The sequence below is a fragment of the Carcharodon carcharias genome, chromosome 5 (assembly GCF_017639515.1).
Source record: "Carcharodon carcharias isolate sCarCar2 chromosome 5, sCarCar2.pri, whole genome shotgun sequence".
NCBI classification, from domain to species: Eukaryota; Metazoa; Chordata; class Chondrichthyes; order Lamniformes; family Lamnidae; genus Carcharodon; species Carcharodon carcharias.
Genome location: NC_054471.1, coordinates 12,240,287 through 12,258,468, shown reverse-complemented (window position 1 = coordinate 12,258,468; position 18,182 = coordinate 12,240,287). Strand labels below are relative to the sequence as shown.

Here is an 18,182-nt window from a genome sequence, read left to right as displayed (position 1 = left end):
TGGATTTGTCCTGCATTTTGCGTACAGGACATACCTGGGCAATTTTCCACATAGCTGAGTTGATGCCAATGTTGTAGCTGTACAGGAACAGCTTGGCTAGCAGCGCAGCAAGTTCTGGAGTACAACTCTTCATACTATTGCCGGAATATGTCAAGACCCATAGCCTTTGCAGTATTCAGTGCCTTCAGCCGTTTCTTGATATCATGTGGAGTGAGTCGAATTGGCAGGAGACTGTCATCTGTGATGCTGGCGACCTCCAGAGGAGGCCGAGATGGATCATCCACTCGGCACTTCTAGCTGAAGAGTGTAGTAATTGCTTCAGCCTTATCTTTTGCACTGATGATGTATTGAGGATGGGGATATTTCTGGAGCTCCCACCTCCCAGTGAGTTGTTTAATTGTCCACCACCATTTACAACTGGATGTTGCAGGACTGCAGAGCTTAGGTCTGATCTGTTGGGTGTGGGATTGCTTAGCTCTGTCTATCGCTTCCTGCTTATGCTGTTTGGCACGCAATTAGACCTGTGTTATAGCTTCACCAGGTTGACACCTCATTTTTAGGTATGCCTGGTGCTTCTCCTGGCATGCCCTCCTGCACTTTTCATTGAACCTGGGTTGATCTCCCTGGCTTGATGGTAATGGTAGAGTGGGAGATATGCAGGGCCATGAGCTAACAGATTGTGTTTGAGTACAATTCTGCTGCTGCTGATGGCCCACAGCACCTCGTGGATGCCAGTCTTCATTTGCTAGATCTGTTCAAAATCTATCCCATTTAGCACGGTGGTAGCACCACACAACATAATGGGGGGTATCCTCAATATGAAGGTGGGACTTTGTCTCCACAAGGACTATGTGGAGGTCACTCCTACCAATACTGACATGAACAGATGCACCTTGGTGAGGATGAGGTTAAGTATGTTTTTCCCTCTTGTTGGTTCCCTCACCACCTGCTGCAAACCCAGCTATGTCCTTTAGGACTTGGCCAGCTCAGCCAGTAGTGGTGCCACCGAGCCACTCTTGGTGATGGACATTGAAGTCCACCCCCCTGCCCCCACAAAGTAAATTCTGCACACTTGCCACCCTCAGTGCTTTCTTCTACATGGTGGAGCACTGATTCAGCAGCTGACAGGGTACGTACATGGTAATCAGCAGGAGGTTTCCTTGCCCATGTTTGACGTGATGCCATGAGACTTCATGGGCCTGGAGTCAATGTGAGGACTCCCAGGACAACTCCCTCTCGACTGTATACCACTGTGCAGCCATCTCTGCTGGGTCTGTCCTGCCGATGGTACAGGACATAGCCGGGGACGCGGATGGTGATGTCTGGGTCATGGTCTGTAATGATACATTATGAGTACGTGAAGATGACTATGTCAGGCTGTTGCTTGACTGGTCCGTGAGACAGCTCTCCCAATCTTGGCACTAGCCGCCACATGTTAGTAAGAGGGACTTTGCAGGGTCGACAGGGCTGAGTTTGCCATTGTCTTTTCCGGTGCCTAGGACGATGTCCGGTTTCATTTCTTCTTTGAGACCTTGTAGAGGTTTGATAAAACTGAGTGGCTTGCTCGGGCATTTCAGAGGGCATTTAAGAGTCAACCACATTGCTGAGTGTCTGGTGTCACATGTAGGCCAGACCAGGTAAGGACAGCAGATTTCCTTCCCCAACGGACATTAGTGAATCAGATGGTACTTTGCAACAATCGACAATGGTTTCATGGAAATCATTAGACTTCTAATTCCAGGTTTTTATTGAATTCAAATTCCACCATCTGCCGGGATACGAATCCAGGTTGTCTTGTGAGGAAAGGTTGGACAGACTTGGTTTGTTTCCACTGGAATTTAGATGAGTGAGGGGTGGTTTGATTGATGTGTACAAGATCCTGATCGGCCTTGCCAAGGTGGAGGTGGAAAGGATGTTTCCTCTTGTTGGTGAGCCCAGAACTAGGGGGCACTGTCTTATAGTTAGGGGTCGGCCTTTTAGGACACAGATGAGGAAAAACTTTTTCTCTGAGGGCTGTGCAACTTTGGAGCTCTGTGCCTCAGATGGCGGTGGAGGCAGGGTCATTTCTCTGAGGGTTGTGCAACTTTGGAATTCTCTGCCTCAGAAGACGGTGTATGTGGGGTCATTGAATATTTTTAAGGCAGAGGTAGATAGATTCTTGATAGACAAGGAAATCAAAGGTTATTGGGGCTGGATGGGAACGTGGAATTCAAAACACAAGAAGGTCAGCCATGATCTTATTGAATGGCAGAGCAGGCTTGAGGGGCTGAATGGTCTACTCCTGTTCCTATTTTTTATTTATTCATCTGCGGGATGTGGGCTTCTCTGGCTGGGCCGGCATTTCTTGCCCATCCCTGGTTGCCCTTGAGAAGGTGGTGGTGAGCTGCCTTCTTGAACTGCTGCAGTCCTTGTGGTATAGGTACACCCACGGTGCTGTTTGGGAGGGAGTTCCAGGATTTTGACCCAGCGACAGTGAAGGAACGGCGATATATTTCCAAGTCAGGGTAGTGAGTGACTTGGAGGGGAACTTCCAGGTGGTGGTGTTCTCATCTATCTGCTGCCATTATCCTTCTAGGTGCTAGTGGTCGTGGGCTTGGAAGGCACCCTCGAAGGAGCCTTGGTGAATTCCTTTAGCGCATCTTGTAGATGGTACACACTGTTAATATGGCAATCATCTTGTTAAAACCAGTTGCTAGTTAAACAAATGATGGGCATTAATTATCCCAACTGAATAGAATAAAAAGGTGCAGCTGGAACACTTTGTGTGGAAGCTACTAGGAAGTTAGTAGCACTGATGAGTTGTCTTGGAAATAAACCAGCTTTAACCAAGAGACCAGCCTGGATTAATTCTTCCACCACAACCTCTTATTGTGAGTAACACACACTGCTGCTACTGTGCATCGCTGGTGGAGGGAGTGAATGTTTGTGGATGTGGTGCCAATCAAGTGGGTTGCTTTGTCCTGCATGGTGTCAAGCTTCTTAAGAGTTGTCGGTGTTGCACTCACCCAGGCAGGTGCGGCACAAATGTTACTCACCACTTGTCAGCCCAAGCCTGGTCTTGCTGCATTTGGACATGGACTGCTTCAATATCTGAGGAGTCACAAATGGTGCTGAACATTGTGCAATCATCAGCCCCACTTCTGACCTAATGATGGAAGGAAGGTCATTGGTGAAGCAGCTGAAGATGGTTGGGCTGAGGGCACTACCCTGAGGAACTCCTGCAATGATGTCATGGAGCTGAGATGACTGACCTCCAACAACCACAACCATCTTCCTTTGTGTTAGGTATGACTCCAACCAGTCGCTTTCCCGCTGTTGCCCATTGACTCCAGTTTTGCTAGGGCTCCTTGATGCCACTTCCGGTCAAATGCTGTCTTGATGTCAAGGGCAGTCACTCTCACCTCACCTCAGGGAGTTTTGCTGCTTTATCCATGTTTGAACCAAGGCTGTAATGAGGTCAGAAGCTGAGTGGCCCTGGCAGAAACCAAACTGGGCGTCAGCGAGCAGGTTATTACTAAGCAAGTGCTCCTTGATAGCACTGTTGATGACCCCTTCCATTACTAATGATTGAGAATAGACTGATGGGGCGTTAATTGGCCGGGTTGTATTTGTCCTTTTTTTTTGTGTACGGGACATACCTGGGCAATTTTCCACACAGCCAGGTAGATGCCAGTGTTGCCGCTTTACTGGAACAGCTTGGCCAGGGGTCCAGCAGGTTCTGGAGCACAAGTCTTCAGTACTATTGCTGGAATGTTGTCAGGGCCCATAGCTTTTGCAGTATCCAGTGCCTTCAGCTGTTTCTTGATAGCACGTGGAGTGAATTGAATTGGCTGAAGACTGGCATCTATGGATGAATCATCCACTTGGCACATCTGGCTGAAGATTGTAGCAAATGGTCAGCCTTATCTTTTGCACTGATGTCCTGGGCTCCTCCATTATTGAGGATGGGGATGTTTGTGGAGCCTCCTCCTCCAGTGAGTTGTTTAATTGTCCACCACCATTTACGACTGAATGTGGCAAGACAGCAGAGCTTAAATCTGATCTGTTGGTTGTGGGATAGCCACACAACGTGATAGAGGGTATCCTCAATGTGAAGGCAGGACTTCACCTCCACAACGACTGTGTGCGGTGGTTACACCTACCAGTACTGTCATGGACAGATGCCCCTGCGGCAGGCAGGTTGGTGAGGATGAGACCAAGTATGTTTTTCCCTCTTATTGGTTCCCTCACCACTTGCCACAGAACCAGACCAGCAACTATGTCATTTAGGACTTGGCCAGCTCAGTCAGTAGTGGTGCTATTGAGCCATTGAAGTCCCCACCCAAAGTACATTCTGTGCCTTGTCACACTCAGTGCTTCTTCCAAGTGGTGTTCAACATAGATTCATCACCTGGGGGAGGGTGGTACTTGGTAATCAGCAGAAGGCTTCCTTGCCCATGTTTGACCTGATGTCTTGAGACTTCATAGAGTCCGGAGTCAATGTTGAGGACTCCCAGGGCAACTCCGTCCCTACTGCTTACGACTGTGCCACCACCTCCACTGTGCCTATCCTGCTGGTGGGACAGGGAAGGTGATGGTAGTGTCTGGGACATTATCTGTAAGGTATGATTCCGTGAGGAGGACTTTTCAGGATTGACAGGGCTGCGATTGCCGTTGTCGTTTCTGGTGTCTAGGTCAATGCCGGATGGTCCATTCAGTTTCATTCCTTTTTTGTGACTTTGTAGCAGTTTGTTGCAACTGAGTGGTTTTCTAGGCCATTTCAGAGGGCATTTAAGAGTCACCACATTGCTGTTGGTCTGGAGTCATGTGTAGGCCAGACCAGGTAAGGGCACCAGATGGTTGTTACAGTGATTTCATGTTCATCACTAGACTTTTAATTCCAGATTTTTATTGAATTCAGATTCCCCCATCTGCCATGGCAGGATTCAAACCCGGGTCCCCAGAGCATTACCCTGGGTCTCTGGGTTACTTGTCCAGCGACAATACGACTATGCCATCGCCTCCTTTATGAACATATTCTATGAATTCGTTATCTATGCTACCTTTGCCCATCAGTTTGTTCCAATCTATATGTAGATTAAAATCCCGCATGATAAGCGCCGTAACTTTCTGAGAAGTTCCTACTATTGCTTCTTTGATACCCTGTCCTATTATGTGATTACTGTTAGGGTGCCTGTAAACCACTCTCACAAGCGATTTCTTGCCTTTATTATTCCTCATCTCTATCCAAACTGCTTCTATACCCTGATTTCCTGCACTTAGGCTATCCTCTCTATTGTATTAATGTTGTCTTTGATTAACGCAGCCACCATCCAATTTTTCCTATGTTTCCTATCCCTCCTTAAAGTCACATACCCTTCAATGTTCAGGTCTCAGGTCTCAACCTATCCCATCCTGTAGCCATATCTCTGTAATGGCTATTGGATCATAATTATTTGCGCTATTAGTTCATCTGTTTTGTTTTGCATGCATTCAGATACAGAGTCTTTTATCTTTTTTGTAATCTCTAACCTTATCTATTGGTTTTTTTCTTAGTCTTGCACTCACTATTCTTGTCATGGTCTGTTATCATTTCCCAACTTCATACCTCCTCTCTTCTCTTTAACTTACCACATCCTCCCACATTTGACCCCTGTCCTCCACAACTTAGCTTAAAACCCCTTCTACTTCCCTAATTATGGGATTCGCAAGAACACTCACCCCAGCATGGTTCAGGTGTAGACCATCCTAACGGTACAGCCCCTACATTTCCCAGTACTGGTGCCAGTGCCCACGAATCGGAACTTACTTTTCCCACACCAATCTTTGAGCCACACGTTCATCCCTTATTCTTATCTCCTATCAATTCAGGTAATAGTCCAGAGATGATTACCTTTGAGATTCTGCTTCTTAATTTGGTACCTAGCTCCTCATATGTATGACTATGCAGGAGTCTGTGATGCATTGGTTTTAATTTTCCAAAAATCCCTCGATTTGGAGAAGGTTCCATTAGATTGGAAAATATCAAATGTAACTCCTTTATTCAGAAAGGGAGAAAGAAAGCAGTAAATTACAGGTCAGTTATTTTAACATTTGCCATGTGAAAAATGTTGGGAGCTAGAAGACATGATTGCAGAACACTTAGATAAATTCAAGGTAATCAGGCAGAGTTAACATGGTTTTGTGAAAGGGAAATCATGTTTAACCAATTTATTGGAGTCCTTTGAAGAAGTAACATGTGCTTTGGATAAAATGGAACTGGTGGTTGTACTGGACTTAGATTTCCAGAAGGTATTTGATAAGGTGTCACATCAAAGTTTATTGCAGAAGATGAATGCTCATGGTATGGGGGTAATATGTTTGCATTGATAGAAGATTGACTAGCTAACAAGAAACAGAAGGCATAAATGGGTCATTTTCTGGTAGGCAAGAATGGCACGTGACAGAGAACAGTGCTGGGTCCTCAACTTTTTACAGTTTATACAAATGACTTGGATGAAGGGACCGGCAGTATGGTTGCTAAATTTGCTGATGAAACCAAGTTAGTTAGGAAAGTAAGATGTGAAGAGGACATAAGGGGGCTACAAAGAGATATAGATAGGTTAGGTGAGTGGGCAAAGATCTGGCAATTGGAGTGTAATGTGGCAAAATGTGAAATTGTCCATTTTGGCAGGAAGAATATAAATGAAGCATATTATCTAAACGATGAGAGATTGCAGAGTTCTGAGATGCAAAGGGATCTGGGTGTCCTAGTGCATGAACCACAAATGGCTAGTATGCAGCTACAGCAAGTAATTAGGAAAGCTAAGAATGTTCTAATTTATTGTGAAGGGAATTAAATACAAAAGTAGGGAGGTAATGCTTCAGTTATACAAGACATTAGTGAGACCACATTTGGAGTACTGTGTACAGTATTGGCCTGCTTATTTAAGGAAGGATGTAAATGCATTGGAAGCAGTTTAGAGAAAGTTTGCTAGACTAGAACCTGGAATGGAAGGGCTGTCTTATGAGAAAGGGTTGGACAGGCTAGACTTGTGTCCGCTGGAGTTTAGAGGATTAAGATGCGACTTGATTGAAACCTTTAAGATCATATGGGGTCTTGACAGGGTGGATGTGGAAAGGATGTTTCCTCCTGTGGGAGAATTTAGAACTAGGAGTCACTGTTTAAAAATAAGGGTTTGCCCATTTAAGACAGAGGTGATGAGAATGTTTTTTTTTCTGAGGGTAGAGTGTCTTTGCAACCCTCTTCTTTAAAAGACAGTGGAAGCAGAGTCATTGAATATTTTTAAGCCAGAGCCAGATTGATTCTTGATAAGGTGGTGAAAGTTTATCAGGGGTAGGTGGGAATCTGAAGTTAAGATTACAATCAAATCAGCCCTGATCTTATTGAATGTGGAGCAGGCTCAAGGGGCCGAATGGCTTGCTGCTGCTCCTAATTTGTATGTTCGTATGAGAATTTGATTAGTTGACCATGTAGTGAGTTTGTATTTGAACACAAAGGAATACATTGAGAAGGAAGATCACAAAACAAAAAGAAATCAAAGCTTGGAGGAGCAATACTTTATAAAATAAATAAATAAAAAGTTTGGGTCTGGCCGAGTATTTGGAGACTTGACTTGAGAAAAAGATCGTCACCCTTTTAAAATTCTGCTTCAAAGTGTTCATAGAACCTTCACAGATGTAGGGTGCTGTTCAAATTTCTACTCAATTTGGGATTATTAGAGTTAGAATATGAAGGGCAGACATGATATAGTAAGTTTGTCTTGTTTGAAGACTTCCTTAGCAATTAAGATATGGGAGTTTACAAGATTGATGAAGATAGGCCAGTATCAATAAATAAAAAGCAAAGATGGGACTCAGTAAATTGAGGAAGTGGGATTTGTTGATTTGACTTGATACATGTATTTGGCCCATTAAAGACAGATAGAGATGAGTTAATAATGGATAATCAGGAAATAAAAGAAACTTAACATTTCTATAGCACATTTCACAACCACCAGATGTCTCAAAGCGCTTTACAATCAATGAAGAACTTGTTGAAATGTGGTCACTGTTGCAATGTGGGAAATGCAGCAACAAACTGCCACAAACAGCAATGAGATAATGACCAGATTATTTGATTTCTTTTTGTGTAATGTTAATTGAGAGATAAATATTGGCCAGGACGCTGGGGATAACTCCCCTGCTCTTCTTTGAATAGTACCATGGGATCTTTCACATCCACCCAAACAGGCAGAAGGGGGCTCAGTTTAACATCTCATCCAAAAGGTGACACTTCCAACAGTGCTGTGCTCCCTCAGTACTGCACTAAAGTGTCAGTTTTGAATTTTGTGCTCTAGCTCTGGAGTGGAACTTAAACCCGAACCTTCTAATTCAGAAGCAAGTGTACTACCACCTGAGCCACAGCTGACACACAAATGGAAGTATGAAAGCAAAATACTGTGGATGCCGGAAATCTGAAATTGAAACAAAAAATGTTGGAAATACTCAGCAGGAAATAACTCTGTTTCTATCCACAGATATTGCCTGACCTGTTGAGCATTTCCAGCATTTTTTATTTTTATTACACAAATGGAAGTACCCTTATCTGTTTCCACAGTGGAGGAAGAGGACAAATTACTCACAATACAGGAAAACCTAAAAGCAGAGGAATTTAGTTAGTTTAATAGAAATGGTAATAAGGAAATTATGGGGTTTAGGATAAATAAACCCCTAGGATTTGACTTTGGTGAGGAAATTTAAGATGCGTCGGCCCTAATTTTCCAGAATACTCTCGGTTCAGGAATTGTGCCCGTGTAGTCTATCTGGGCTTACAGAATGACCTGGTAAGGCACTGCACAAGAGATCCTTTTTTTTAAAAAAAATGAAAATGCACAGACTGAGAAGTAACTTTGTGATATGGGTCACTAATTGTTGGGAGGTAAGAGACAATAGGGATAAAGGAAATATTCTCTCATTCACGGGATATCTCAAATGGTGTTCCCCTGGGATCTGTACTGGAGCCTCGCATTTTAACCATAGGTATTAATGACTTGGGTAATAGAATAGAGAGTTGTATATCCAAGATTTTAAATGATACTAAGTTAGAAGGTACAATAAGTTGTGTACATTGGAACAGATAGTTACAAAGCGATGTAGACAGATTAAGTGGGCAAAACTACTGCAGGTTAGTTAAATGTTGGGAAGTGAGAGAGGCCAACCATTTCAGATCTAAAAAAGGACAAATTGGAATATTGTCTCAATTAAATCAATGTATTTAAAATGATAAAGAAATCTACTAGAGTATGTACTGGGAAACTATTTGCTCTGGTGGGGGATTGCAGAACGAGAAGACATAATAAAATTACAGCTAGGCAGTTCAGGAGTAAAATTAGGAAGCATTTTTTCAAAGTGCAAATCTGGAATTCTTCCTTAAAAGGCTGGAGGTCAACTGAAATTTTGAAAATGATAAACTTTTTTAGTTAAGGGCATCATATAATAATGGAGCAATGGTGGATAAATGAAGCTGAGGTACAGATGAACATGATCTAATTGAATGGTGGAATAGGTTTGAGGGGTTATTTATTCAGGAACTACTATCGGAGCAGTCCTAATTTGCTTTTCGCTCTCTTTTATCTTTATGATATAGCATGGATTTACTGTTTATTATCTTCTATACTTTTAGGTTTATCTAGATAACAGGGCATAGGCTTATCGTAATTTGTTGTTACTGAGTTGCTTTGGTACAATTGTAATGAACATAAAGCTTTCTATAAATCCATTCATTCATTCTGTATAAAACCCCCTCAGTAATCTCCTTTCGGGAGATTTTCTCCAATCCCCAATGCCAGGATCAGCTTTCAAACTCCATGTCTGGAATAGCACTTGTGTGTGTTTATGACCAAAACTGAATAAATTATTCCAGATTTGTTCTGACCACAGGTTCAGTTTACATTTCATTTACTATACTTCCTGTTTGTGATTGGGAAAATTGAGTGCCACCTATCTAATTAATAAAATGCTTCTACCTGCAAATATTCTGTTGGATTTCTGGAACATTTCCAGATTTCTGCAGCCCTTAGAATTGTGAGCCCCTCTGAAAACATAGACTTAGTGCAAAAATAGCAAAGAAGTGACATGCAGTCATCTTGATGGCATGCATTATGAATCAGAGGTGACGCTTGGGACGTACTTCCCAAGTTCAGTTAATGTGATCGGTATACAAAACCTATTGCTGAAGAGATAAAGGGTTTGTGTTTGCAAACAGCCAGTAAAACATTGAATTATACAATACCAGCAAAGGGCTTAGAGTGTGACACAGCCAGCACTGTCAATATGAGAACCAAAATGACTTGATTTATATAATCTAGCATAAATACTGGCATTTCAAGGTTTCTGACTGACCCCAAGGATAATGCAGTTTTGTCCTTAGATATTGTTACTGGAGCTCACAAGTGGAAGCTTTGCTGTTGTTCCATTTTTAAAGTAAAAATTTTCCTATTTTAACAAGAAACTTGTAGATGATTTGTTACATTCACAATATAAATTTAAAATGGCATCTGATGGCCAAGGTAAATGAAAGATGCAGCTCTGACACCTTAATGCTTTTTGACCACTAATTCCTCAAGGGGAATCTTGTTGATTGTAAATGAGGTCAAAAGCAAAGCATCTTGGGTTTCCCTCAGCCATACTCCAGTATAACTCTGTTTTCTTCTTTTCAGAAGCAAATCTACATCAAGTGGTCCACCCAATGCCAATGGTGTGCAGACAGAAATCCTGGATTATGACAGATTGAAACAGGTGTGTTGGATGGTTTTTCTTTTCCCAAATAAGAACATAACAGAAGAACTAGGAGCACGAGTAGGCAATTCAGCCCCTCGAGCCTGCCCCGCCATTCATTACGATCATGGCTGATCTCATTTTGGCCTCAACTCCAATTTCCCGTCCTCTCCCCATAACCTTTCAACCCATTACTAATTAAAAATCTGTCTATCTCCTCTTTAAAATTTATTCAGCGTCCCGGCATCCACTGCACTCTGAGGTAATGAATTCCACAGATTCATAACCCTTTGAGAAAAGTAATTCCTCCTCATCTCTGATTTAAGTCTACTACCCCTTAGCCTAGAATGATGGCCTCTCATTCAAGAATGCCCCACAAAGGGAAACATCTGCTCCACATCTACTTTGTCTATCCCCTTTAACATCTATAAACCTCAATTAGATCTCCTCTCATCCTTCTAGACTCTAGCGAGTGTAGACCTAAACTGCTCAATCTCTCCGCATAAGACAAGCCCTGCAACTACATCCTTCCTCAAGTAAGGGGACCAAAACTGCACAGTACTCCAGGTGCAGTCTTACCAATGCCTTGGACAGTTGCAACAACACTCCCCTATTTTTATACTCTATTCCTTTAGCAATAAATGCCAAAATTCAATTTGCCTTCCTTATTACCTGCTGTACCTGCATACTAGCTTTCAGCGATTCATGCACTAGGACACCCAGATCCCTCTGCACTGAAGCATTGTGAAGTTTCTCTCCATTTAAATAATAAGTCGTCTTTTTATTCTTCCGACCAAAATGGATAAGCTCTCACTTATCCACATTAAATTCCATCTACCAAATTTTGGCCCATTCACCTAACCTGTCCATATCCATTTGTAAATTTCTTATTTCTTCCTTGCAACTTACTTTCCCACCTATTTTGGTGTCATCTGCAAACTTAGCTATAATACCTTCTACCCCTGAATCCAAGTCATTAACATAGGTTGTAAATAGTTGGGGCCCAAGGAGAAAAGAGAAATGTAGTTGTAATCGGGAATAGTATAGTTTGAGGAATAGGCACTGTTCTCTGTAGCCAGGATCGAGAGTCCCAAAGGCTGTGTAGGCCACCTGGTGCCAGGGTTAAAAATATCTCAAACACAAACAGAATTACCTGGAAAAACTCAGAAGGTCTGGCAGCATCGGCAGAGAAGAAAAGAGTTGACGTTTCAAGTCCTCATGACCATTCGACAGAACTTGAGTTCGAGTCCAAGAAAGAGTTGAAATATAAGCTGGTTTAAGGTGTAGGGGGGGTGGGGAGAGAGAGAGAGAGAAGTGGAGGGGGTTGGTGTGGTTGTAGGGAAAAACAAGCAGTGATAGAAGCAGATCATCAAAAGATGTCATAAACTACAGGGCAAAAGAACATATAGGTGTTAAAGTTGGTGATATTATCTAAACGAATGTGCTAATTAAGAATGGATGGTAGGGCACTCAAGGTATAGCTCAGGTGGGGGTGGGGAGAGCATAAAAGATTTAAAAATATTTAAAAATAATGGAAATAGGTGGGAAAAGAGAAATCTATATAATTTATTGGAAAAAAACAAAAGGAAGGGGGAAACAGAAAGGGGATGGAGGAGGGAGGTCAAGACCTAAAGTTGTTGAATTCAATATTCAGTCCGGAAGGCTGTAAAGTGCCTAGTCGGAAGATGAGGTGCTGTTCCTCCAGTTTGCGTTGGGCTTCACTGGAACAATGCAGCAAGCCAAGGACAGACGTGTGGGCAAGAGAGCAGGGTGGAGTGTTAAAATGGCAAGTGACAGGGAGGTTTGGGTCATTCTTGTGGACAGACCGCAGGTGTTCTGCAAAGCGGTCGCCCAGTTTACGTTTGGTCTCTCCAATGTAGAGGAGACCGCATTGGGAGCAACGAATGCAACTTAGTAGACTAAGTTGGGGGAAATGCAAGTGAAATGCTGCTTCACTTGAAAGGAGTGTTTGAGCCCTTGGACGGTGAGGAGAGAGGAAGTGAAGGGGCAGGTGTTGCATCTTTTGCGTGGGCATGGGGTGGTGCCATAAGAGGGGGTTGAGGAGTAGGGGGTGATGGAGGAGTGGACCAGGGTGTCCCGGAGGGAGCGATCCCTACAGAATGCCGATGGGAGGGGGGGGGTGAAGGGAAGATGTGTTTGGTGGTGGCATCATGCTGGATTTGGCGGAAATGGCGGAGGATGATCCTTTGAATGCGGAGGCTGGTAGGGTGATAAGTGAGGACAAGGGGGACCCTATCATGTTTCTGGGAGGGAGGAGAAGGCATGAGGGCGGATGTGCGGGAGATGGGCCGGACACGGTTGAGGGCCCTGTCTGTTCTGATGATGCTACCTTCAAAAACAGTTCCTCTGACATGTCCTCCTTCTTCCTTAACCGAGGTTTTCCACCCACGGTCGTTGACAGGGCCCTCAACCGTGTCCGGCCCATCTCCCACGCATCTGCCCTCACGCCTTCTCCTCCCTCCCAGAAACATGATAGGGTCCCCCTTGTCCTCACTTATCACCCTACCAGCCTCCGCATTCAAAGGATCATCCTCCGCCATTTCCGCCAACTCCAGCATGATGCCACAACCAAACAAATCTTCCCTTCACCCCCCGCTGTCGGCATTCCGTAGGGATCGCTCCCTCCGGGACACCCTCGTCCACTACTCCATCACCCCCTACTCCTCAACCCCCTCCTATGGCACCACCCCATGCCCACGCAAAAGATGCAACACCTGCCCCTTCACTTCCTCTGTCCTCACCGTCCAAGAGCCCAAACACTCCTTTCAAGTGAAGCAGCATTTCACTTGCATTTCCCCCAACTTAGTCTACTGCATTCGTTGCTCCCAATGTGGTCTCCTCTACATTGGAGAGACCAAACGTAAACTGGGCAACCGCTTTGCAGAACACTTGCAGTCTGTCCGCAAGAATGACCCAAACCTCTCTGTCGCTTGCCATTTTAACACTCCACCCTGCTCTCTTGCCCACATGTCTGTCCTTGGCTTGCTGCATTGTTCCAGTGAAGCCCAACGCAAACTGGAGGAACAACACCTCATCTTCCGACTAGGCACTTTACAGCCTTCCGGACTGAATATTGAATTCAACAACTTTAGGTCTTGAGCTCCCTCCTCCATCCCCACCCCCTTTCTGTTTCCCCCTTCCTTTTAGTTTTTTCCAATAAATTATATAGATTTCTCTTTTCGCACCTATTTCCATTATTTTTAAATATTTTTAAATCTTTTATTCTCTCCCCAGCCCCACTAGAGCCATACCTTGAGTGCCCTACCATCCATTCTTAATTAGCACATTCATTTAGATAATATCACCAACTTTAACACCTATGTGTTCTTTTGTTCTGTTGTTTGTGACATCTTTTGATGATCTGCTTCTATCACTGCTTGTTTGTCCCTACAACCACACCAACCCCCTCCACTTCTCTCTCTCTCTCTCTCTCTCTCCCCCCCCCCCCCACACCTTAAACCAGCTTATATTTCAACTCTTTCTTGGACTCGAACTCAAGTTCTGTCGAAGGGTCATGAGGACTCGAAACGTCGACTCTTTTCTTCTCTGCCGATGCTTCCAGACCTGCTGAGTTTTTCCAGGTAATTCTGTTTTTGTTTTGGATTTCCAGCATCCACAGTTTTTTTGTTTTTATTTAAGAATATCTCATCTGGGCTGCAGAGGAACTTGGAGTTGGAGGGGAAAGATCCAGTTGTCGTGGTCCACGTAGGTACCAATGATATAGGTAGAGGAAGGAAAGAGGTTTTGCTGAGGGAATACGAGCAGCTCAGGGCTGCTGGAGTCCCCTGCTCTCCTCATTGAATTAATTATTCCTCTGGCTTAATGGCTTTTTAAAAATTATTTCGCAGGATGTGGGCATCACTGGCTGGGCCAGCATTTATTGCCCATCCCTAATTGCCTTTGAGAAGGTGATGGTGAGCTGCCACCTTGAACCTCTGCAGTCCATGTGGTGTTGGTACACCCACAGTGCTGTTAGCAAGGGAGTTTTGACCCAGTGACAGTGTAGGAATGGTAATATATTTTCAAGTCAGGATGCTATGTGTCTTGGAGGGGAACTTGCAAGTGGTGGTATTCCCATGCATCTGCTGTTTGGTCCTTCTGGGTGGTAGAGGTCACAGGTTTGAAAGGTGCTGTCGAAGCAGCCTTTGTGAGTTGCTGCAGTACATCTCGTAGAAGGTGGACAGGCATTAAGGAGTCAGGAAGTGACTCTCCACCGAATTCCCAGCCTTGTAGCCACAATATTTATATAGCTAGTCTAGCTCTGTTTCTGGTCAATGGTAACCTTCATGTTGATAGTGGGGGATTCAGCGATGGTAATGCCATTGAATGTCATGGGGAGATGGTCGGTCGGATTCTCTCTTGTTGGAGATGGTCATTGCCTGGCACTTGTGTGGCACAAATGTTACTCTCCACTCATCAGCCCAAGCCTGAATGTTGTCCAGGTCTTGCATTGGTTCAGTATCTGAGGAGTCATGAATGGCATTGAACGTTGTGTGAACATCCCCACTTCTGAACTTATCATGGGGGGAATGTCATTGATGAAGCAGCTGAAGATGGTTGGGCCTAGGTCATTACCTTGAGAAACTCTTGCAGTGATGTCCTAGGACGGAGATGTTTGACCTCCAACAATCACAACCATCTTCCTTTGTGCTAGGTATGACTCCACCCAGTGGAGAATTTCCCATTGACTCCAGTTTTGCTAGGGTACTTTAATGCCGCCCTGGGTCAAATGCTGCCTTGATGTCTAGGGCAGCCATTCTCACCTCAACTCTTGAGTTCAGCTCTTGTTCAGGTTTGGATTAAGGCTGTAATGAGGTCAGGAGCTGAATGGCTCTGGTGGAACCCAAACTGAGCTTCAGTAAGCAGGTTATTGCTGGATAAGTGCTGATTGATAGCACCGTCAACATCACTTTACTAATGATCGAGAGTAGGCTAATGGGGTGATAATTACTGGGTTGTCCTGTTTTTTGAGGACAGGAGATACCTGGGCAGTTTTCCACATTGCTGGGTATATGTTAGTGTTGTAGCTATACTGGAACAGTTTGGCTAAGGGCGCAATTAGTTCTGGAGCACAAGTCTTCAGTACTATTGCTGGAATGCTGTCAAAGCGCATAGCCTTTGCAATATCCAGTGCCTTCAGCTGTTCCTTGATATCACATGGAGTGAATTGAAGTATCTGAAGACTGGCATCTGTGTAGCTGGGACTTCAGGAGGAGGCTGAGATGGCTCATTCAATCGCACTTCTGGCTGAAAATTGTTACAAATGCTTCAGCTTTGTCCTTTGCACTGGTGTGCTGGGCTCCCCCATCAGCGAAGATGGGGGTTTTTATGGAGCCCACTCCTGTAAGTTACTTAGTTGTCCACCACCATTTATGACTGGATTTGGCAGGACTGCAGAGCTTAGATCTGATCTGTTGGTTGTGGGGTTGCTTAGCTCTGTCTGTCGCATGCTAATTTTGCTGTTTGGCATGCAAATAATGGCAGAGTGAGGGATATGCTAGGCTATTGAATTACAAATTGTGGTTGAATACAATTCAGCTGCCTCATGAATGCTCAGTGTTGAGCTGTTCTGAGCCTGTCTCATATAGGAGGGTGGTAGTGCTACCCAATACAATGAAGATACATAGAAACATGAAGACAGGACTTTGTTTCCACAAAGTCTGTGCGGTGCCACTCCTACCATCATGAGCAGATGCATCCAGATGAGGAGATTCCCTCTTTCTGGTTCTCTCACTATCTGCTACAGGTACAGGCCCAAAAGGGAAGTTGTCCCTCAGTCAACTTGGTTAGTAGTTGTGCTACTGAGCTGCTCTAGGTAATGGTTATTAAGCTTCCCATCCAGAATACTTCGTGTGCCCTTGTTAACCTTTCTCCCCAGTGGTGTTCAACATGGAGGAGTGCTGATTCATCAGCTGAGATAGGTAGTAATCAGCAGGAGGTTGGTTACCTTGTCCATTTTTGACAATACCATGAGACTTCCTGGGGTCTGGAGTCAATGTTGAGGACTGCCAGGGCCACTCCCTCCCAACTGTATAGCACTGCTGTCATCTCTGATGGGTCAGTCCTGCCGGTGGAATAGGACGTATGGTGGTGTCTGAGACACAATCTGTGAGGTATGATTGCGTATGATTGTGTCAGGCTATTGTTTGACTAATTTTGGCACTTCCTTAGATGTTTGCGAGGAGAACTTTACAGGGTCAACTAAACAGGGTGCACCTTTGTCAGTTCCAATGCCTAGGTCAATGCTTCGTGGCCTGGCTTTCCTGCAGCGGTTTTGATACAATTGATTGGTTTGCTAGGCTGTTTCAGAGGGCAGTTAAGAGCCAACCACATTGCTTGAGTATATGTAATTAATGGAATGGAATTTCTAGAGTACAGCGCTACGTTGACCTGGTTTGAGTAGATAAACTCCTAGAAATTCACAGAGGGATGATGTCATTTGGCCCATCATGTCGGTGCTGGCTGGAAAAAAGCTGTCCAGCCTAATTCCAATTTGCAGTTCTTGGCCTGTAACGTTGTAGGTTATGCCACTTCAAATGCATATTCAATTGCTTTTTAAATGTAATGAGGGCTTCTACCTCTATCGCCCTTTCAGGCAGAGAGTTACAGATCCCCATCACATTCTGGGTGAAAAAAGTTCTCCTCAGTTCTCCTCTAATTCTTCTACCAATTAACTTAAATCTGATTTTTGACCTCACTGCTAATGGAAACAGGTGATTTCTATCCATTATCTAGAACCTTCATAATATTATGATCCTCGATTATGTCTTCACTCAACCTTTTTCATTCCAAAGAAAACAACCCCAGCCTGTCCAATCTTTCCTCAAAGCTAAAATGCTCCAGTCCTAGCAACATTCTCATAAATCTCCTCTAACCTCTCCCATGCAATTGCGTATTTCTGTGATGCAGTAACAGAATACTCCAGCTGACTATTTCATACAGTTCCAGTCTAACCTCCCTGCTCTTCTGTTCTATTCCTTGGCTAATAAAGGAAAGTATCCTGTATGCTGCCTTAATCATCTTATCTCCATATCCTGCCACCTTCAAAAATCTGTGGAATGCACTCCAAGGTTCTTCTGCTCCCCTACGCTTCAGTATCTTGCCATTTGTATTGTATTGCCTTGTTAGCCCTCCCCAAATATATTCACACTTCTCCAGATTGAATTCCATTTGCCACTTCTCTGCCCACATTATCAATCCATTAATGTTCTATGCTTCGCTATTAAGCACATGGCCAATTTTTGTATCATCTGCAAACTTCTTAATCATGTACCAACATTTAAGTCTAAATTATTGATATATATAGCACAAGAGATCAGGAAATTAGTATTAAACTCTGTAGAACACTATAGAACATATAAAACACTAGAAACAGCCTTCCATTCACAAAAACACTCTTTCCTTCCTGCCACTGTGTCAATTTT

At 43.9% G+C, this 18,182-nt stretch overlaps 1 protein-coding gene across 1 annotated transcript in view; it reads left to right on the top strand.

The window, feature by feature from the left end:
- enah (ENAH actin regulator) overlaps nucleotides 1-18,182 on the top strand; it is a 566,884-nt gene that overhangs the window by 462,607 nt on the left and 86,095 nt on the right. Inside the window, exon 12 of the mRNA XM_041188077.1 lies at nucleotides 10,680-10,758. Coding sequence (XP_041044011.1) covers nucleotides 10,680-10,758 — 79 coding nt within the window. The remainder of the gene's footprint in view (nucleotides 1-10,679; nucleotides 10,759-18,182) is intronic.